General features: G+C 43.1%; 2 protein-coding genes across 2 annotated transcripts in view; one reads left to right on the forward strand and one right to left on the reverse strand.

Annotated features, from left to right (window-relative positions):
- The first annotated feature begins 395 nt into the window (after positions 1-395).
- On the forward strand, positions 396-4,127 carry nabp2 (nucleic acid binding protein 2). The gene is made up of 7 exons (XM_084440648.1): positions 396-537; positions 1,015-1,149; positions 1,301-1,439; positions 1,637-1,708; positions 2,209-2,287; positions 2,793-2,853; positions 3,294-4,127. The coding sequence occupies exons 2-7, from the start codon at positions 1,071-1,073 to the stop codon at positions 3,470-3,472; spliced, it is 609 nt and encodes a 202-aa protein (XP_084296774.1). The 5' UTR covers positions 396-537; positions 1,015-1,070; the 3' UTR covers positions 3,473-4,127.
- A 13,390-nt stretch (positions 4,128-17,517) lies between these two features.
- The window catches only part of LOC311311739 (serine/threonine-protein phosphatase 6 regulatory ankyrin repeat subunit C-like), a 20,312-nt gene continuing 16,127 nt past the window's right edge, over positions 17,518-21,702 (reverse strand). The window contains exons 23-28 of the mRNA XM_084441495.1: positions 21,612-21,695; positions 21,282-21,427; positions 19,719-19,801; positions 19,534-19,616; positions 19,086-19,177; positions 17,518-17,847 (exon numbers count right to left, since the gene is read on the reverse strand). Of these exons, the coding sequence (XP_084297621.1) occupies positions 17,600-17,847; positions 19,086-19,177; positions 19,534-19,616; positions 19,719-19,801; positions 21,282-21,427; positions 21,612-21,695 (736 nt within the window). The 3' untranslated portion in view covers positions 17,518-17,599. The remainder of the gene's footprint in view (positions 17,848-19,085; positions 19,178-19,533; positions 19,617-19,718; positions 19,802-21,281; positions 21,428-21,611; positions 21,696-21,702) is intronic.

Below are 21,702 nucleotides of genomic sequence, written 5' to 3' on the forward strand. Positions count from 1 at the left end.
GATCCATTTCTTTCACACTTCTGTCACATCTCCAGCCCCGCCTTCCCGAGCGTCACTAGGCAACCGCTAGATTGACAGTTACCTTCACCAATCATCGGCCCCTACTCGTAACAGCCAATCACCGCCTGTGTTCTGAATATCCCGCCCATAACTATAACTGTGATTGGACCATATTTGATTGATTGTTTTTTTGACCATCCGCTAGATTGACAGTTAACTTCACCAATCATCGGCCCCTACTCGTAACAGCCAATCACCTCCTGTGTTCTGAATATCCCGCCCATAACTATACCTGTGATTGGACCATATTTGATTGACGGTTTTTTTGACCATCAGGGTGCACGCAGACCCGAAAAAATAAACAACTAGCTAGACTAGCTAACATAGCAGCAGTAGCGATATCTAAATGGATGAGCCTTTTTAATAAGATGAAAAAAATATCTCTTTCAAAGAACTGGTTTGTTTCCATCCATGGCTTGAATTGTAATCATTACTATTACAGGTCTCGGATGTGAAGGACACCTGCAAGCCGCTGAGGTATGTGATGTTAGCGTTAGCTACATGCTAGCTGGCTAGCTGCAACCACCTGACATTTTGCTTGCTGCCATCTAACCTGCAAGCTAGGGCTAGCAGCTTATAGCTTTGCCTTTGCTTTCTAAGAGGAGCTATGTTTATCAGTATACTGCACTGTAACTTTTATTCCTGTATTCTATTTGTCCTGCTTTTTGTTTAAATGTATATAATGACTTGCTTTTTGTTTTAATGCTTTTAATTTGTCCTGCCTTTTGTTTTAAATGTCTATAATGTCTTGCTTTTTGTTTTAATGCTTTTAATGTCTCATGTAAAGCACCTTGAATTGCCCTGTGGCTGAAATGTGCTATATAAATAAACTTGCCTTGCCTTAGCCTAGCTAGCTGACAGTAAGCATCTGTTCAACTGAGAGTCTGTTTCAATGATGTGGATATAAGCAGCCGAAGTTTCGTTTCATTTGCCAATTTCTTTTCTTTTTGTTAGCTATCACAGGCATACCTGGCTTATTTCCAGAGACTGGATTTGGATGCTTATAAAAGATGACAACTGAGACCCACGTCAAAGATATTAAACCAGGACTAAAGAATCTCAACGTTATGTTTATCGTGCTGGAAACAGGTGAGGGAGAAACAGACTAATACCTGTCATCCTCTCCCCCACATCCACCTGGATGCTTGCATGAGGAGAGGCAGCGAGAGTTACCTACAGTTTCTAACAGCCAATATGTGGTTTTCTATCTACACCTCTCTCATGTTCTTCACTCAAACAGGTCGAGTGACAAAAACTAAAGATGGTCATGAGGTGCGCACCTGCAAGGTAGCAGACAAGACGGGCAGTATCAGCATCTCAGTGTGGGATGAGGTCGGAGGACTCATCCAAACCGGTGATATCATCAGACTTACTAAGGGGTGAGCCAGCCAGCCAGCCCTACTGTCAGTTATACAACCCCAAAAAATATGCATTGGAGGAGACAATCCAAGTTTTCTCCATTGCAGAAAATCAAGCAGAGGCTGATCTGCCACCCTTCCTGACGTTTCTGCTTCATGACCGCGTATAAAAACAGACCCAGGTGTGTTCTGACATCCTTACCATCTTTACCCTCCAGGTATGCATCCGTGTTCAAGGGCTGCCTGACTCTTTATACAGGAAGAGGCGGGGAGCTGCAGAAGATTGGCGAGTAAGGAAGCTCCATACATACAGTATCAATCAATCAAAGCTTTATTTGTATAGCGCATTTCATACCCAGAGGCAACACAATGCGCTGTACAGAGAACAAGGGAGGTGGGCAGACGACCCACTCTCTACATATTCCAGAGGTAAACAAAAAAAACAGTAATCACCCGGGGGTCAGATAAGTGAGCTGTAAAAATTCTTCCCTGACCCCTCTCAACAAGGCGATCGAGCAAGCTCCTGGAGTATGTTTGTCTACCGGCTAAGAACATTTATAAAGCAATACATTACATTAAATTACATTTCAGAGTAAGAGGCTAAAAAAGCATCAGAGAGGCTAAAAAGGCATCAGTAGCAGCACAGTGCTGAACAGTTATTCATGCTATAGAGGTAGGAGTATTGGACATATGTGGGGCTACACGTTTCCATCAGACGATGTACAGGTATGTGGCAGTGGCACTGTCCCAGGTCTAAACCCAAACCCTGTCTGTTACTACTCCTGGACAGGTTCTGCATGGTGTATTCAGAGGTGCCAAACTTCAGTGAGCCAAACCCAGAGTACATGTCTCAGACGAACAATAAGACGGTAAGAAAGATTTACATCCCATTTAAAGACACAATGTGACTTGTGCTGTGAGGGTGAACTCAGTTCAAGTCCAACACCTGGAGCCTGTCTGGAGCAGTCTAGGAACACCCAGTCGCCCACATGCCAAAATAAAGCCCTAGAATAATGTTTGTGTTGCTAATAGAATAATATTCTGTGTTCTGATTGGATCTTAGCACACGCTGCATTGGGTGTCAACCCAACAGTGAATTTTAGAAACTGCTGTAACAGAGCCAAACGCTACATGGTTATCCTTTCAATTTCTCATAGCACAATATAGAAACATTTCAATGCTAAATCCTACATATTGTAGGTTTATGTGAATCTTGTGACATCATAATTCTCATATTTCACTTGACCTTTTTCCGTTGAATTAAGGGATGGAAAATAGTTTTCATGATAATTTGATTGAAATTGCACTTGGCATTTATCAGAGTAAAAGTAGTAGAGAGAATAACACTGATCTCTCTCTCTCTCTCTCTCTCAGGCTCTCAATGACCAAGGAAACCTGATGAACAACAACAACTCCTCCTCAGGGAGCCTCTCTGGTGAGACCAGTGCCTCCACCACACACCAAGAAACTGTTTCACTCTGTTAATGAAATTCAAGTCTCACCAAAGTGTTTTGTTTTCCTACTTGACTGTTGTTCTAACTTTGTAGTTCGTTCTCATGGATCAGTCTGTTAAAACTACAAATTCTTCCTGTGTGACATCACTTTCCAGTCCTCTTCCTCCTGAAACTATGTCACTTCCTTTTTCACGTTATAACCTATCGACCTCGTCCCCAATTGACTCACTCTTGCCCGGATTCACTTCCTGTGCTCGAGTCCGAATTGCAAATTGTAACAGAGAATAAACTATTGTCTTTGTTTGAAACCAGCTTGACCGACCACTCAGCGTGTTCTTTGAAATCTAAACTAAACCAAGTAAGATTTTTCCTTTACAACTCCCCCACTGACATGATGCGTTTGTTTGCTCCGTCTTGTCAGGGACTGAAACATCCAATGGGAATGGTGTCAGTTCTCAAGGTTCCGGAGGTTCCACCAATCCGCCGCAGACAGGAAGGGCAGGCGGGGGCGGGGCTAGCAGCAGAGGAACCACCAATCCTGGAGCCGGAGGGTCGGCCGTCAGCAACGGCAAGGAGACCAGGCGCTCTGCCAAGAGATGAGGGCCGCGCTGGAGGAGGAAGGACTGTCACCACTAAAGACTCACCTGGTTATTTTTGGGATGGACCGTGTAATCATGGTGTCTTTTATATTCAGATGTTCTGGGTCAGAGCAGCCTTGACGACCATTACGCTTCATTCCTTCATACAAACTGTTGGTAAATGGTATCTGGATCTGGTTGGTTTAAAAGGAAAACTGGTTACTGTAACAAGTCCAGAGTTCAGGTAGACACAGTGGGAGTTTGTGAGGTGAGATGAGGGCCTGCAGGAACACACAACAGAACATCACTACGAGTATCCAAGGAACCACAGTATGGAGCTACACACTGGGGAACCGCTACTTGTAATCAGTTCTACATGTACTGAGTTTTGATTCTTTTCCATCCATCCATCCATCCATGGTCGTCCGCTTATCCGGGGTGGGGTTGCGGAGGCAGCCGTTCCAGCCGGGGGCCCCAGACATCCCTTTCCAGAGCAACATCAACCAGCTCTGCCTGGTTGATTCCTTTGTCATGTAATTAAGAGCAAAGCAACATTTGGTAATTTGTCTACAATAAAGCTGAAGCTGATATTCTTCCCTGACAGTGGGAAAGTATAACTGTCTTTTTTTACACCCTGTACTTGTATAATTTTGTGCTTTTTGTTCCCCGTGTTCCTGAGATGTCTAAAGAAATAAAGATGCAAGTTATTGTGCGGTTATTAAGTGGTTGCAGGTTGGTGTGTGATAGGCTGTGCTCGTAATGAGAAATACCAGCATATCACAAAGACTTAAGTAAAGAGACACAACACAGAGTGAATAGATATTAAGCAATAGCACTTTATTTAAACATAATCAATCCTAAGCCACAACACTAAATGACAAGACTCATAGGCTGCAGCACACGCTGTATAAAATCATCACGTTGAATGCCTTGGTTCCTTATGTGATGTTGGAAAACCCAACAGATTATGTTTTAGCCAAATCATTAACCATGTTTTATACATGTAACATTTTGGTAACAAATAACCATTCACTAGCACATGTATGATATAACAAGGCAAAGTGCTTTCGAGGATTGCAGTCACATAGAACCATGAAGGGGTAGATCTGTTGGTAAGGGAATACAGTATTGTGTAAATGTATGTATAGGGCATCTCCCTAACCCTCATAGCATCTCACATTCCTCTGCTTCAAATACCAAGGGTTGATTCGGTGGGGGAAGTTGACAGAAGAATTATTGAAGTTCTAGAGTTTCTTAAAGGCTTAAGGCTGGATACGATAAGATTCCTCTTCTATCATTACTCCACAGGCATCACGTACCCCTCGTCAGACTCAAACTAGAGCATTTGTTACTTGTTGCTTTTGATTTTCAGTTAATCACACAGTCTCCCAATCTCTCATAATCAAACACAGTTACAGTTGTAAACTTGATCTTGGATAAGTATGGCTCAACTTACACATGTAAAAACGCACCTCACTATGAAAAACAGGAGGACTATGTGAATGAAGGATATTTTCAGGATGTATCATAAAATCAATCCAAAAGTACCTTGGTACAACACGTATGAATGAAAGCAAATGTGTACCACAGTTCAGGTTCATGAGTATGCTACTAGTTAGACCTTGAAAAGAGATGTTAATTCTGATCATAATACAGTTTGGCTTCACATTCCAGTGGTTGTGATATATTACCTTCCATGTTACAATCACACTCACACACATACTCAGTCAAGCTCACATTTGCATTTTTGCCCTTATAATTGATCTAATGTTATTCATATTCCTTTTATCTTCTAAACATGAAAAGGTGGTTAGGAGCTAAGCTGACAAACATTAGCTATGCACGACGGAGGTAGGCATAACAGAACATCATGATAATAATAATAATCACATTGTTAGTAAATATCAATTAATAGCATGGATTTGAACATTGTGGAGGTGTAACCCCTTTTCTTCATTTAAATTAATTGATCAATTATTGATAATTCTGAGGTAATATGGATTCAATATCGCACGATCGACTTCTTTACCTCAATCTCATGCTTGAAATGCCTACATACAGTAGACTCTGTGTCTGCTGTGAGCAATTAATGTGTCTGAGCCCAGAAATACACAATACTGACCATACACAGGCATGCTCAAGACCACTAGCAGTAGCCAATCCATACTAAACGGAGCCAAAGGCGCAAAAGAGGCAAGTGATGAGTTGGGGCCTGAAAGAGCGTTTCATGCATTTTTGCCGTCTCGCTTTGCACCAACTAAATGTCTGGTTAGGCCAAAGTGAAGCGCACGAGAGACCCTTCAGCTACATTACGTGGGAGGTCAACATGCTGCCCCAAACATTTGCTTGTCTGAGCCATAGAACAATCCCCCTATGAACGACAAACATCTAGGATTTGAACTTCTAACTATAACCCTGTGATTCCTCATCCCACCCCCTCCCAGGCTATCAGAAGTAAAGACCAAACCAGGAGCTGCTCCTATTTGAAGAACCCCGATGGAGACTCTGCATAGTTAGTTTAAGTAGGCCTGAACCATCACTCATGCTTGTAGACAGCTTCTCTGTTCTATTAGGCTCCACTGGTCCATTGGAATAAATGAAAACATTATAAGAAGTAATGTCCAGTGATTTTTAAACAATCCAAGATACTTCTGCCCTCTGAAAAGAAAGCTAAAATTCCAGAATTAAAATAATACTGAGGGCAGTTAAGGCAAAGGACTGTCTCCTGCCATCCCCGTTCAAGCTTTCAACTACACCAGTGTTTTTAATTTCATTCAACGGTCCTTTAATGCATATTACCCTACATATCACTTAAGGTACTGTATCATAAATCAGTAATTCTATAGCCGACATTTAAATTTAGTAAATTTAAGGACTCGATCAAAATTATTACAGACCATAGCACCAGAATCTTCCAAACATCAGTTGTTTAAAAGGGAATGTATTTTGCGTTACCAATTAGAAAGCAATATTCTTGACATTATCTGTAAACCTGGAAAGCGTGTCCAGAAGTATTCAGACTGGAACGACTACACGTTTTCTCTGCCCACATGACAGCAGCTCGAAAATGTGTCATGTTTTGACCGTATTTTCACAAAACAAAGACAATACAGAAAACTGCCTTAAACATCACACACATGTAAAACAGCCATCATACTCTAACTATGCCTACTCACTGCACTATATTCATAACAACAGCATTAAGTTCTATGGCATAGCGATCCATTCTCTCTTACACACAAAATACAATCCTCTATGACCATGTCGACCCAAAACAGCCTTAATGTTACTCCAGAAGCGTACACTTAGAAGGAACAGTATCACAATACAAACAACACAGCTATTTACATACAGGACCAATTAAAGGGGTTGCATAAAACTAGCCACTGAACTGGTTAAGCTACAACCTTTTGATTATCATTAAGTTTGCTTTGTCCTCATTCAAATAAAACGGTAAGGTTTAAGAGACGGCACAGAACTACTTCTTACTCAATCCTCTAGAAAAGCTGCTAATAAGGTATTGCAAATGTCAAACTTCTAATCTTGCTCACTGTTTTATAATTCACTGTTTATTGTTGTACCATTTTCAAGTGTCTAAATCTATAAGTTATGCACACTCTACTGGGTAGTGCATGTTAGTGATGTGCTTCCAACACCCTCCAAAGTGCACTTGCCAATATTGCTTTTAAATTCACACTAAAGATCCACTACTTAACGTCTACTCAACTGTAATCTACTTTCACTACGAGTGTGAATTGTGTTGAAAGGCCAGTCCTTCAGATATGGCAAGCTAAGCAAGGCCAGAAACCAGCCAGCACTAAACCACTTTACAGTATATTCAAGCCGGAGCGAAATCAGTTTCTATTCATGAAAACAGCATGAGGGTTTCTTTGGATTTGTGCTTCAAAATATAGCCTGCCAATGAAACGCTAGCGTGGTTAGAACCACAGAGAAGAACCGCTAGCGTGGTTAGAACCACAGAGAAGAACCGCTAGCGTGGTTAGAACCAGAGAAGAACCGCTAGCGTGGTTAGAACCAGAGAAGAACCGCTAGCGTGGTTAGAACCACAGAGAAGAACCGCTAGCGTGGTTAGAACCAGAGAAGAACCGCTAGCGTGGTTAGAACCACAGAGAAGAACCGCTAGCGTGGTTAGAACCACAGAGAAGAACCGCTAGCGTGGTTAGAACCGCAGAGAAGAACCGCTAGCGTGGTTAGAACCACAGAGGAGAACCGCTAGCGTGGTTAGAACCACAGAGGAGAACCGCTAGCGTGGTTAGAACCACAGAGAAGAACCGCTAGCGTGGTTAGAACCACAGAGAAGAACCGCTAGCGTGGTTAGAACCACAGAGAAGAACGCTAGCGTGGTTAGAACCACAGAGAAGAACCGCTAGCGTGGTTAGAACCTCAGAGAAGAACCGCTAGCGTGGTTAGAACCACAGAGAAGAACCGCTAGCGTGGTTAGAACCACAGAGAAGAGAGGAGCAACACAGATGAGCAGACGTGTCACACCTCCTCTGTGATAGGGCTGTGCGTGTCACCCCTCCTCTGTGATAGGGCTGTGTTTCTGGGAGCTGTTTCTCCGCCTGCCTGAAGGAAAGACCATTTAGTTGATACTTAAAACTAACAGGTTGGAAACAACTGACTGTTCCTCTTCTGTTTAACGGATACTTAATGAAGCGGTACAGTAAGCAGAGTTGAGTTATACAGGTAACATTTAACACAACATTCGTCAGCTCTCTTTGTTGTTCTACAGAGCCAAACCCCCATTTAAGAGCTGTGACCAACAGTATACATAGAAATGTGCACAACTCTAGTAAATAAAGAACTTATAACGTGGGACAACTTCAGCTGAAAGACATCTCTCTGCTGTAGATGCTTAGGGTGGCATTTCTGTCATGGATGTCATGTTTGATACTCTAATTCAACTATTCCTATCCTCCAATACAGTAGGTAAACATAACTGCCAGGAAGCAACCATCAAACATAAGGGAAAAAAAAAAAAGATTAAAAATGTTTGCATAATATCTATCACATGACATTTGATGAGGTCAATATATCAATCAGATGCAGTGGTGTGGGTAAAACCATGGATCCAAAGACCTTGAGGTAAGCTGCTTCATGTCCGCAGATGGCTTAACAAGTCATACGAAGTCCCACAGAAGAAAACCTGTCTATCTTACTACCGTTACTCTCCACTAGGGACATCAGTGTACAGGCCTTCAGAAAGGTACTCTGGATAGGGAGGGTTAGGGTTAGGGTTAACCCTAACCCTTAGAGGTCAACTGAGTACACTGCCGTTAAATGAAGCTGATGGCAGGGATAGTAAAGTGATTACTGCTGTTTAAATGAAGCTGATGGTAGGGATAGTAAAGTGATTGCTGCTGTTTAAATGAAGCTGATGGCAGGGATAGTAAAGTGATTACTGCTGTTTAAATGAAGCTGATGGCAGGGATAGTAAAGTGATTGCTGCTGTTTAAATGAAGCTGATGGCAGGGATAGTAAAGTGATCGCTGCTGTTTAAATGAAGGTGATGATAGGGATAGTAAAGCGATCGCTGTGTCAACATTAAAGTCCCTGAAGTATTTCGACGCAGCAGCAGAACTACTGTAAAATATAAACTACTGTAAAATAAAGAGCAAGTCAAGTTAGTCAACACACCGGTTTGTTTTGTACCCAACTATTCCTTACTAAAGTCTTGACTAGCGAACAGAGACGAAAGAGAAAGACAGTTTGCCGTCATTGATGCTGGACATTCTCACAAATCCCACACAGCCCTTAGCTGAGCGCTGGTCTGAGATCAGGGAATCAGTGACATGCAGGCCAAACACAGTATCAGGTGATCTCAGGTTGGGGCTGTATCTGTTCAAATTGTTCAAGTAGTTTTTTTTTCTTCTTCCATGAGATACATTGAGGTACAGTGTAAAAGAACAATGTGAATTCCTTGAGAAATTGTTTATATTACTGTATATTGAAGTGGTTGCACGTCTGCACCTTGTTGCTTAAAGGACTCACTAAGGGAAAATGCCGTTTATAGGAAATTTAAGGCCGACAGATCAGCAAGTGAGCACAGCACACCGTAGGAACTTGAATATCGTAGACGTGCCACTGATAGAAGAGACTACATCCGTCTAATGACAGGAGGAGAGGCTGTAGCAGTCGGGAAGAAAGGGGAGATCATGGATCTGCACATTAACTTGACATCAACATCCAACCACAGTAAGATCTCTCGTTGTGGATCAACTAAGCATAAGATTATGTAATGCGTGTAATCCAAGTGTTTTATCAAGTACATACTGTACAGACATTTGATTGGAAGTGTTAAAACAACAGTATGACAACAGCAAATGTAGCCGTGGTGCTGCTGGCGTAGACGTGTACACGCTGTACCATCCTACTGGCGTAGAGACGTGTACACACTGTACCATCCTACAGGCGTAGAGACGTGTACACACCGTACCATCCTACAGGTGTAGAGACGTGTACACACTGTACCATCCTGCTGGCGTAGAGACGTGTACACGCTGTACCATCCTACTGGCGTAGACGTGTACACGCTGTACCATCCTACTGGCGTAGAGACGTGTACACGCTGTACCATCCTACTGGAATACCTTTCAATGACAAAGATGCAACACAATGATAACTGTCTAGCTATTGCCTTAATCCATTGATAACTGCCTAGTTGTTGCCTGAATCAAATGATAACTGCCTAGATATTGCCTTAATCCAATGATAACTGCCTAGCTGTTGCCTTAATCCAATGAGTTTTCAAGTAATGATGGACATTAGTGTCCTGGAGGTAAGTGGGAGGAGCTTCCCAGAGGACTATGGACGATGTAACCACGGTAACCACGGCTCACAGTTGCACGTCACTGACAAAACACGACAAAACCAACCGGCACTTTCCCCAAACGCATCACTTCCATTCTGAACTCACTTCATGACAATATTGTTCTCTCTCATGTCACAAATACTTCATTTCTCATACTTCACTACTCATTTTCACAAGTACCACCGACCCTAGTGTTCCTCAAAGTTGAAGGCAACTACATAATACTAGACCGACGGTGAATCTTCTGTCGCTTCTTCCGTCTCATCTTCCAATCTGTATATTAGCCTACTTTATCCAACGCATTTTCCAAAGGGCAACATTCCACCAGTCGCCCAAATCCCAAGTACCCGGATTTCTTCTCAAGAAAAAATGAATGAAACAAAAGAACGATGCTTGACATCTGCTTCGTGTTTCCACGACCTGAACATCTCCCTCAACTCAACCTACAGTACTTAACATCTTATGTGCAACTTCAGCACCATCCTATCAACAACCCAACATGGCATTCTGGTATGGGCCTATTGCTTTTTAAACCAAGTACCAAAATAAACGAGGACTCCAGTCAGTCTTGCACATTCATAATCATTTAATGTCTGGCACATCCCTTTTAGTCAAGAACTCATATTTGCATTCAGGAGACGCACCTTAGGAGAGGGCATAGTCTTTGACATTTGAGCCATTGCAAAGGTATCACCATGCCATTTATTTCATGTGAAAAATACCAATGTTGTCACCATGGTATGGCACATACTGTACTACCCTAGATCAGTATGTTGAAATGAAATGTTGGGCCAAGGCAACGTCTGTCTGACTGATGCAACATGGAGATAAATAGCCTCAATTCAGACAGATCTACTACCAGACAGAATGAAGCAGGTATCTGACCTCTCTGTGTCCCTCTGTGCTGATGATGACTGCTCTGGAAAGAGACGAGCTCCGTTGAACACGTTGCCTTTTTTAACGACAGACAAATGGGACTTTCTACGGCACTTGTGGGTCTATGTAACAGCAGGGGTGTTCTTCAGGTCAAGTGTTTTTCACAGGCACATAGATCTGATATCTGAAACAAAAAACTCAACACTAGCATTATTCTAAAAGGTATTGTAAGGCAATCTCCATAGAAAAAAAAATTGTAAATCCATAATTGCCAGGAATAGCTCAGCTACTATAAGCAACTATCTATTTAATAAAAGCACTAGAGGAAAATTAAGACTCAATTTGCAAAAAATAATAAATATTACATTGGTGTGAGACTTGTGCTGCGAGACGTAAAGCATTGTAGGCTATAGATCTCTGAATCTGAATGTAGACTATAGATATTTGAATCTGAATGTAGTTTATAGATCTTTGAATCTGAATGTAGACTATAGATATCTGAATCTGAATGTACTGTAGACTATAGATCTCTGAATCTGACTGTAGGCTATAGATCTCTGAATCTGAATGTAGTTTATAGATCTTTGAATCTGAATGTAGACTATAGATATCTGAATCTGAATGTAGACTATAGATCTCTGAATCTGACTGTAGACTATAGATCTTTGAATCTGAATGTAGACTATAGATCTCTGAATCTGAATGTAGACTATAGATCTCTGAATCTGACTGTAGTTTATAGATATCTGAATCTGAATGTAGTTTATAGATCTTTGAATCTGAATGTAGACTATAGATCTCTGAATCTGAATGTAGACTATAGATATCTGAATCTGAATGTAGGCTATAGATCTCTGAATCTGAATGTAGTTTATAGATCTCTGAATCTGAATGTAGACTATAGATCTCTGAATCTGAATGTAGACTATAGATCTCTGAATCTGAATGTAGACTATAGATCTCTGAATCTGAATGTAGTTTATAGATCTCTGAATCTGAATGTAGGCTATAGATCTCTGAATCTGATTGTAGACTATAGATCTCTGAATCTGAATGTAGACTATAGATATCTGAATCTGAATGTAGGCTATAGATCTCTGAATCTGATTGTAGACTATAGATCTCTGAATCTGAATGTAGACTATAGATCTCTGAATCTGACTGTAGACTATAGATCTCTGAATCTGACTGTAGACTATAGATCTCTGAATCTGAATGTAGACTATAGATCTCTGAATCTGAATGTAGGCTATAGATCTCTGAATCTGAATGTAGACTATAGATCTCTGAATCTGAATGTAGACTATAGATATCTTGCAATAGCTCAAAGAACAAGGACTTGATCTTAAACCCATCCCTTCAAATGACAGGACGTCCCACAGAGCACGTGCGTGCGCACACACGCACACGCACATGCACACACACACACACACACACACACTACACTGGGGAGGAAGCAGAGGAAAATATGATAGTTGCTTTAGATGATCTTTCATTCTTTTTCCATAATTTCTAACAGTGCAGCAAACATGTCAGTATAAACCCTTGTGACTTAGACCATACATTCACTTTTTGTCATCAGTTGACTAATATGGCTCAGCTGAGATGTCTGCAAATGTTCTTAGAATCTCCATCTTCTGTTAATAATCAAAACGTTGTTTCAGTTTGATCCCCTGCTTTTTTTGGCAACTCACTGAAAGGCAGTGCAAGTAGACTTTTAAGAGTGAAATGTTTGTGCTGCTCCCGTGTCACACCAAGGTGCAAACGACCTCCAATCATAGACTGCTTCCCTATTCTAACCCCAATAAGAGACGCGTATCCAGTCAAAGAGAACGTCACCCTGTCCCTGTCCATCACGCTCTTGCACACGTGACGTCATCATTCACCCACTCACATCTCCCCCTAACATCCCTAGATATAAGTTAATATCTACATAGGTAACATATGTATACATAAATACACGTATACATACTGAGATATTACAAAAGTGCTTATTCATGAAATAAGTGCTTTGGGGTCACGACTGAATGAAAATAGTCAAGACATTTGTTTTGTTGTTCTTGTTGTTGCGTTATTGAAAATCTGTTTCACGGCATTCTATGACCCGATGGGTCCGGTCCTCGTCTATGTCCACAGTGTAAACAGAATGGTGAAACAGGACGGGGAGAGGAAAGAGGTCAGAGAGACGCTCGGGGTTCATCACAACTCTCAACTAACATCTCTCCTCGGATTTACGTTGTTTTTTGGCATCTAATTAATCAGAAAGGGATCATATTCCGCGGGGAATTTGTTCCAAAAGGGATGTTTCTGTCTCGACATCAAATCAGATCAGACTAAACAGCCCGTTCCTCAGAACCTGTGGTCTAGGAAAATGCTGCACAATATATATGGATAGATAGATGGATGGATACAGTAGGTAGGTAGTTAGGTAAGATTAGATAGATAGATAGATAGATAGATAGATAGATAGATAGATAGATAGATAGATAGATAGATAGATAGATAGATAGATAGATAGATAGATAAAAATAAATGGGATCTACGTAGTTGTGGAAGTTCATTGTGAGTTCAACTAAACAAACCCATATAGCGTAACACAGTGAGTTACCCATGAACATGAATAAGAGAGCTATAATTCAATGGCTTACTATTCGATCTCACTCCACTGAACTAAACCTTCTCTGACATCATGTAAAAGGCTTATTCTAAATGCCAGGAAGTTAAGGTAGCTTCATTAATACAATCATTTTTTCAGCTTAATAGTACAAATATGAGGAACAACAATGACACTGGTTTTGGCATTTGTTACTTGTTATGTAATTTAATAGACAATATCTTATTCTTAATAGGCTTCGTTAATACCTCCAATACCACTACTGGCCCCATAACAGGTGCAGGTAAACTTGTACTTTGAAATAGAGGTAGGCCGATAGCCATCCATCGTTTGGCCGATTAATCTTCACCGATAAGATGTTTTTATAACTCTCATTATGGATGTAACTTGGCTCTGAGAGCAGCCAATAGTTTCTTCCATCATAATATCACGCTTCTCAACTGAAATTACTAGCTTGAGCGAGTTATTTTATCTACTAGATTTTTTATGGTTAGTTTGATCTTCAGTTCCAGATTCATTTATTAATTCGCCTACTCTAATGTTCAGCTGCAGATGGAATATTTATTTAGGTATTTATTACTTTGACTTACATGTTCAGTTCAACAGTTATCCAGTTTCTAAAAAAGTCAAATATCGTTCATTCCGACAGTGTCAATTTGTTTTCATGGAGTGGGGGTGAGGGCAGGGGTGGGGCCGGGGGCAATATCGTCTGATTCGTCGATCAGCTTTTTCGGCTCCAAACTATGGCTTTTATGTATTTCGATTTTAAATGCACTATCGGTCGACCTCTACTTTGGAATATGATGATTTTTTCTTTTTCTTTTGAAGCTTCCCAGCATCCTAACCACCAGGAAGTGAGAATGAATCTCAGATAGCGATGATTCACAGATGGACGTGTCAGTGTCATTCCTTATATCAGCGGTACAGTATGCACATCTACAGAGAGGTGGTGATATTCCATTAAAAGAGAACAGTTCTAGGGTATATTGCATAACGGATAATAAGACAGACGCGAGGAGATTAAAAGAACAGACCGAGGTCGAGGGTTTTAGTGGAAGTTCTGGTTCCTCCACCAGACATGGCAACTAGGATGTTCCTGGAACTGCAGAGGAGAAATGAAAGCAAGCACACATACTTGAAAACGGATGAAAAAAAGCTGTTACTATCGGGAGCATTTCATTACAATTTAAAAGCCCTTGTGATAAAAAGCTGATTGTCTTCTCAAAAAAAAAAGTTTAAAAAGTAGCTGTCCAGATAACCTTCCAGAGTTAGCATTCCCCTCCCTGAGGATGGCTGCACCTGGAGCACTAATGAACTCAATTTACGACTATTTCACTCAGTCAATTGTAACTGCCTGCAGGTCTAACTTCTTACTAATAATCGATTAAAAGGGATCAGCCCTAATTTATAGTGCATTTCATCACAAACAATACATTATCATGGTTGAATTTCGCAATTAATAAATGGCTATGGCCAATGACTAGGTTCAAATACTTCCAAATATCTAGCCTATCAATTAGAAATGTTCTTATGTCCATTCATGAAATCTCGACAACAAAACAAAATGCGCAACAGATAGTGTGGTAATCTGCGTAAAAAGCTTATTCAATTTTAGCATCTTTATAATGAAAAAGATTGAACTGATGTGCAAAGGATGAATACAATCAATTAAAAAATGAAATCTACAGTGTGGCCAAAACTGAGGTCAATTAATTGCATGTATGTAAGATAAATAAAAAGTGTATAGTTAAAACGTCAAGGTACAAGATACTCTCAGATCTCCTTTTTGATTTTAGCTGTATTTTCAAAGATTGCCAAGATGTGACGTTAAGAGTTCAGAGCGGAGAACACGCCTGGGGAGCAGGAGGCTTCAGAATCAAGTATGGCTGTTTGGCAAGAACAGAAAACAACAACGAAAACGACAACACAAACAAGCTACCTATTCCCTTGGAATGACACGATATCAAAAGAAAAGCTTTGGTAGATCAAAACAGAAGCTTTGATAAAATGTATGCACTCCACTTGAAAAATAATACTTTAACTTTGGAGGTAGAGTGCAAATTAATTCCTTCAAAACCTTTTGGGTCAACCTCTATAAAGGTGAAAAAAGAACAGGAACCTTTCCACCAGCGCAACCAGCAGGAGAAACACAAGGTAAAGGCTGTCTGTGAATATTGCTTCCAAAAAACAAAATGAAAGAACTAAACGCTAAATGCAGACCACACGATCAAAACTGTGAATACGCAATCCCCCAAAAGGCAGCAATATTTTAGCAGCTCTATTGAAAACATCCTCTTTCCGTTCCTACCGGATGTACGATCCTACTGTGCAAATATATATTTGACTACTGAATTTGTTTACATGTACAAGTGTTTATATGACAGCAACAATATAGCTTATCAATCATTATCAGTATGTGTGCTTCTCACATTTCTGAATCTGAGTTGCATGCTTTTTTTTGCCAGGTGTCCCACTAGAATTGTTCTCTTTTTAAGTTTCAAACAATCAGGAATACGCGCTGTCAGAGGAAATGGGGCGGGGTTTCCTCAGTGACGCGCTGTGTCAGAGGAAATGGGGCGGGGTTTCCTCGGTGACGCGCTGTGTCAGAGGAAATGGGGCGGGGTTTCCTCGGTGACGCGCTGTGTCAGAGGAAATGGGGCGGGGTTTCCTCGGTGACGCGCTGTGTCAGAGGAAAGGGGGCGGGGTTTCCTCAGTGATTCTCATGTTTCCATAGGCACAACATTTTTGAATGTTCAGCAACTTCCAAGACACACCTTAAGGTGCAAAATAGTCAATTTCAGTGACAATGGATGTGGGGTTCAAACACCCCGAATCTTCCCGTGAATTCAGTGGGAGGCGGAAGCAGGAGACCCTGGTCCACGGGGGCGTCAGAACCAGTCTCTTCTCCTGTCTTGTGGGGATCAGTTCAAGTCAGGTATGTGGGGGGGGGTGAGGGGGGCGTTACTTCATCTTCATCTCAATCTACCACTAACATCACTAGAAAACTCTGAGTGCTCTCCATGTCTATGCAGGGGAGCAGTGTGTACCAAGAACACCAGAGACCTGAAGGGTGTCAGACGAATGACCTGAGCCAATAGGAAATGCTGGGTGTGTCACACCAGCTAGTTGTCATGTAGGGTTTCTCTCCAGACCCTGCCTGTGCAGTCAAACCCATGTCAACCACATCACCTCCCCTCTGCTGCTCACTTGGGCTTGTTTTAAAGAGAAGCCAAGCGCAAGACATATGCTGTATATTGCACCAATTTCAGTCGAAGGAGAAGTCATTTCTAGTTAAGTGGTGCGGCGTGTGAGGTCAGCGTACAAACAAACATGGGATGTGTGAGGTAACTTTCATTATTGTAAGTGCAATATCAACAGTCGACAAGAAATTAACTTACATTTCAGCATTAAAAGTGAACTAAACGTAATATTTTATGATCCGTAGCTTGTCAGTCACACATGCTCAGTGCATCTGTTAAAGCAACCGAACTGAGTCAACTTTGCATGATGATCTCAGAAGAAGTGATCAGAAATGATCCGTTTAGGGCCGTGCGCTCTCCTGCGCCCTGAACAGACGCCGTCTGACTTAACCACACAGAGGAGAGGGCCTAAGAATTGCATATAGGTTTGACTGCACCCATCAGGGAGTTTTCAAACAAACGCACAGGTAAGACACACGCGCATATACACAGACACACACACACACACTTGAATCTAAGTATACTCCTGCTCTGGCTGTGTATGTTAGGAGCGGAAGGTCCCCCTGGGGAGCTTGGAGGGACATGGGGAGGCGGGGTCGGCGGGGGGCGGGAGGATAGCCATTCTGCTCACTCGGTGAGGCAGCCATCGAGGCCGACGGCGCCACGGCGGTCCTTGCCGTAGGTGTGGCGCAGGTTGCCGTTGGGCAGGGGGCCGCAGGTTGCCGCGGCGATGCCGCAGTGCTTCAGCAGGTTGAGGCCGAAGTGGGCGGCGGCGCTGGCGTCTTTGGGAGGGAAAGGCTTCATGGTGGACAGGATCAGGGCCAGGCAGTCCGCCACATCCTTGTTAGGGGCACAGGCCAGTGCCGGGGTGTGACCTGAGACAAACAGAGACAGACAGACAGACACAGACAGAGAGAGAGAGACAGATAGACAGACAGAGACAGACAGACAGACAGACAGACAGACACAGACAGAGAGAGAGACAGACAGACAGACAGACAGACAGACAGACAGACAGACAGACAGACAGACAGACACAGACAAACAGACAGACAGACAGACAGACGAATAGATAGACAGACACATGGACAAGATTACGAGACAGGAACTCGAATACCCACTATATTCAACAAGGCAACTGATGTGAGACAAACTGGCCTGGTGTCTCAATCGCAAAACATTCTCATACACTCAAGATTCAACGGTAGTGCAGGAGTAACTCGTGCCAATGAGCCCCCCCCCCCAGGCCTAACAGATACCATGCTGACTCCCCCTCCTCCCCCAGGCCTAACTGACCTCCCCCTGGTCTAACTGACCTCCCCCAGGCCTAACTGACCTCCCCCAGGTCTAACTGACCTCCCCCTGGTCTAACTGACCTCCCCCAGGCCTAACTGACCTCCCCCTGGTCTAACTGACCTCCCCCAGGTCTAACTGACCTCCCCCTGGTCTAACTGACCTCCCCCAGGCCTAACTGACCTCCCCCAGGCCTAGCTGACCCCCCCCCAGGCCTAGCAGACCTCCCCCAGGCCTAACTGACCTCCTCCAGGTCTAACTGACCTCCCCCAGGCCTAACTGACCTCCCCCTGGTCTAACTGACCTCCCCCAGGTCTAACTGACCCCCCCCAGGCCTAACTGACCTCCCCCTGGTCTAACTGACCTCCCCCTGGTCTAACTGACCTCCCCCTGGTCTAACTGACCTCCCCCTGGTCTAACTGACCTCCCCCTGGTCTAACTGACCTCCCCCTGGTCTAACTGACCTCCCGCTGGTCTAACTGACCCCCCCCCCAGGCCTAACTGACCTCCCCCAGGTCTAACTGACCTCCCCCTGGTCTAACTGACCTCCCCCAGGACTAACTGACCTCCCCCTGGTCTAACTGACCTCCCCCAGGCCTAACTGACCTCCCCCAGGCCTAACTGACCTCCCCCTGGCCTAACTGACCTCCCCCAGGCCTAACTGACCTCCCCCTGGCCTAACTGACCTCCCCCTGGCCTAACTGACCTCCCCCTGGTCTAACTGACCTCCCCCTGGTCTAACTGACCCCCCCCAGGCCTAACCGACCCCCCCAGGCCTAACTGACATGGTTCTGACTCCTAGAAGATTGTGCTGACTCACCCTCCTCGTCCACGGCCATGACGGCCGCGCCGCGACTCAGCAGCACCTGCACCACGGTGGCCAGGCCGTTCCTCGCCGCGATGTGCAGCGGCCTGCGGGACCAAGGGGCGGAGTCAGATACATGCCATATGAGGGAGGGAGGGACCAAGACATGGAAGGTACGTAAACCAGGGGCATAATGGTACATGTTGGTATGATGGTACATAATGGTACATGTTGGTATGATGGCAAACGTACTGTTCCAATTTTTTGTTACAGTAAACGACAAACAATTTTATATTTGGCATTTTTTCCCCTTACTGTACCGAATATAAACCAAACCGTGACTTCAAAACCGAGGTAGTTACCGAACCATGATTTTTGCGTACCGTTACAACCCTAATATAAACCCATAAAGGCCTTTATTATGGTGTGAAATTGCATTAGTCCGACCCTGACGCTGACTCACATCTGCAGAGCACTGTTGGTTGCGTTGATGAGGGAGGCGTCGCTGACCTCTCCCAGGATCAACAGGGCGCACATCTCATGGGCCTGCAGGGGACACACAGAGGACCGCGTTTCAACCTCCAGTTCGCTGCTGCGTGTGTGTGTGAGTGTGTGTGTGTGTGTGAGTGTGTGTGTGTGTGTTCGTACCTTGCTGCAGGCCAGGTGAAGGGCGGTGTTGTCGTTGACGTCCAGCAGGGTCACATCTGCCTTGGCCTGGTGCAGCAGGATCTCTGAAGGGTTCAAACAGGAACAATCACCTTACAGTCATTACACAGCTAACACTAGCTTTATACACATTATAACTACCTCTCCCTCAGAAACACTAGCTTTATACACATTATAACTACCTCTCCCTCAGAAACACTCACCTTTATACACATTATAACTACCTCTCCCTCAGAAACACTCACCTTTATACACATTATAACTACCTCTCCCTCAGAAACACCTTTATACACATTATAACTACCTCTCCCTCAGAAACACTCCTTTATACACATTATAACTACCTCTCCCTCAGAAACACTCCTTTATACACATTATAACTACCTCTCCCTCAGAAACACCTTTATACACATTATAACTACCTCTCCCTCTAAAACACTCACTTTATACACATTATAACTACCTCTCCCTCAGAAACACTCGCTTTATACACATTACAGCTGTCTCTCCCTCAGAAAAACTCACCTTTATACACATTATAACTACCTCTCCCTCAGAAACACTCCTTTATACACATTATAACTACCTCTCCCTCAGAAACACTCACCTTTACACATTATAACTACCTCTCCCTCAGAAACACTCAACTTTATACACATTATAACTGCCTCTCCCTCAGAAACACTCAACTTTATACACATTATAACTGCCTCTCCCTCAGAAACACTCAACTTTATACACATTATAACTGCCTCTCCCTCAGAAACACAACTTTATACACATTATAACTGCCTCTCCCTCAGAAACACTCAACTTTATACACATTATAACTACCTCTCCCTCAAACACTCACCTTTATACACATTATAACTACCTCTCCCTCAGAAACACTAGCTTTATACACATTATAACTACCTCTCCCTCAGAAACACTCCTTTTTACACATTATAACTACCTCTCCCTCAGAAACACTCCTTTATACACATTATAACTACCTCTCCCTCAGAAAAACTCCTTTATACACATTATAACTACCTCTCCCTCAGAAACACTCGCCTTTATACACATTATAACTACCTCTCCCTCAAAAACACTCACCTTTATACACATTATAACTACCTCTCCCTCAGAAACACTCCTTTATACACATTATAACTACCTATCCCTCAGAAACACCTTTATACACATTATAACTACCTCTCCCTCAGAAACACTCGCCTTTATACACATTATAACTACCTCTCCCTCAAAAACACTCACCTTTATACACATTATAACTACCTCTCCCTCAAAAACACACACCTTTATACACATTATAACTACCTCTCCCTCAGAAACACTCCTTTATACACATTATAACTACCTCTCCCTCAGAAACACTCACCTTTATACACATTATAACTACCTCTCCCTCAGAAACAGTCACCTTACAGATACACATTACAACTACCTCTCCCTCACTCACCTCACAGATACACATCTACCTCTTCTATAGTGTTAATCAGATTTGAAAAATGAGAAGTATCCATATAAATTCTAATTTACCGACGGCTGCGGTCTGTCCACTGTCAGCAGCCACCATGAGGGCGGAGCGTCCTGATTGGTCCACAGCGTTGACCTCTGCCCCCTGGGCCAGGGCCAGCTGCAGGCCTGCAACACTCTCAGAGTAGGCAGCTGCGTGCAACGGGGTCCTTCAGGCACATCGCAGGACGGACATAGACAGACACTCTTTAGAACACAGTCTTTCACGCATACATTACCATCACCAAACTTCAAGTGCTACTGTAATGTGGACAGCAAACTACAACCACACACGAGATAACACACACACGCACACACACACGCACACATACACACACACGCGCACACACACACCTTCCTTTGGCGTCTCTGATGTTAACCATCTGAGTTCCGACGGTCTCTACTAGTATTTCAGCAGCACCATCATGGCCATTTATTCTGCATG

This window comes from Borostomias antarcticus (genome assembly GCF_949987555.1).
Source record: "Borostomias antarcticus genome assembly, chromosome: 7".
Lineage (NCBI taxonomy): Eukaryota > Metazoa > Chordata > Actinopteri > Stomiiformes > Stomiidae > Borostomias > Borostomias antarcticus.

What these genes read in the sequence shown, in the direction of transcription:
- nabp2 (XM_084440648.1), top strand. Translation starts at nt 1,071, where the DNA reads ATGACAACTGAGACCCACGTCAAAGATATTAAACCAGGACTAAAGAAT. An exon ending in ATCATCAGACTTACTAAGGG is followed by an intron (nt 1,440 to 1,636) that starts GTGAGCCAGCCA and finishes TTTACCCTCCAG; the next exon opens with GTATGCATCCGTGTTCAAGG. An exon ending in GAGCTGCAGAAGATTGGCGA is followed by an intron (nt 1,709 to 2,208) that starts GTAAGGAAGCTC and finishes ACTCCTGGACAG; the next exon opens with GTTCTGCATGGTGTATTCAG.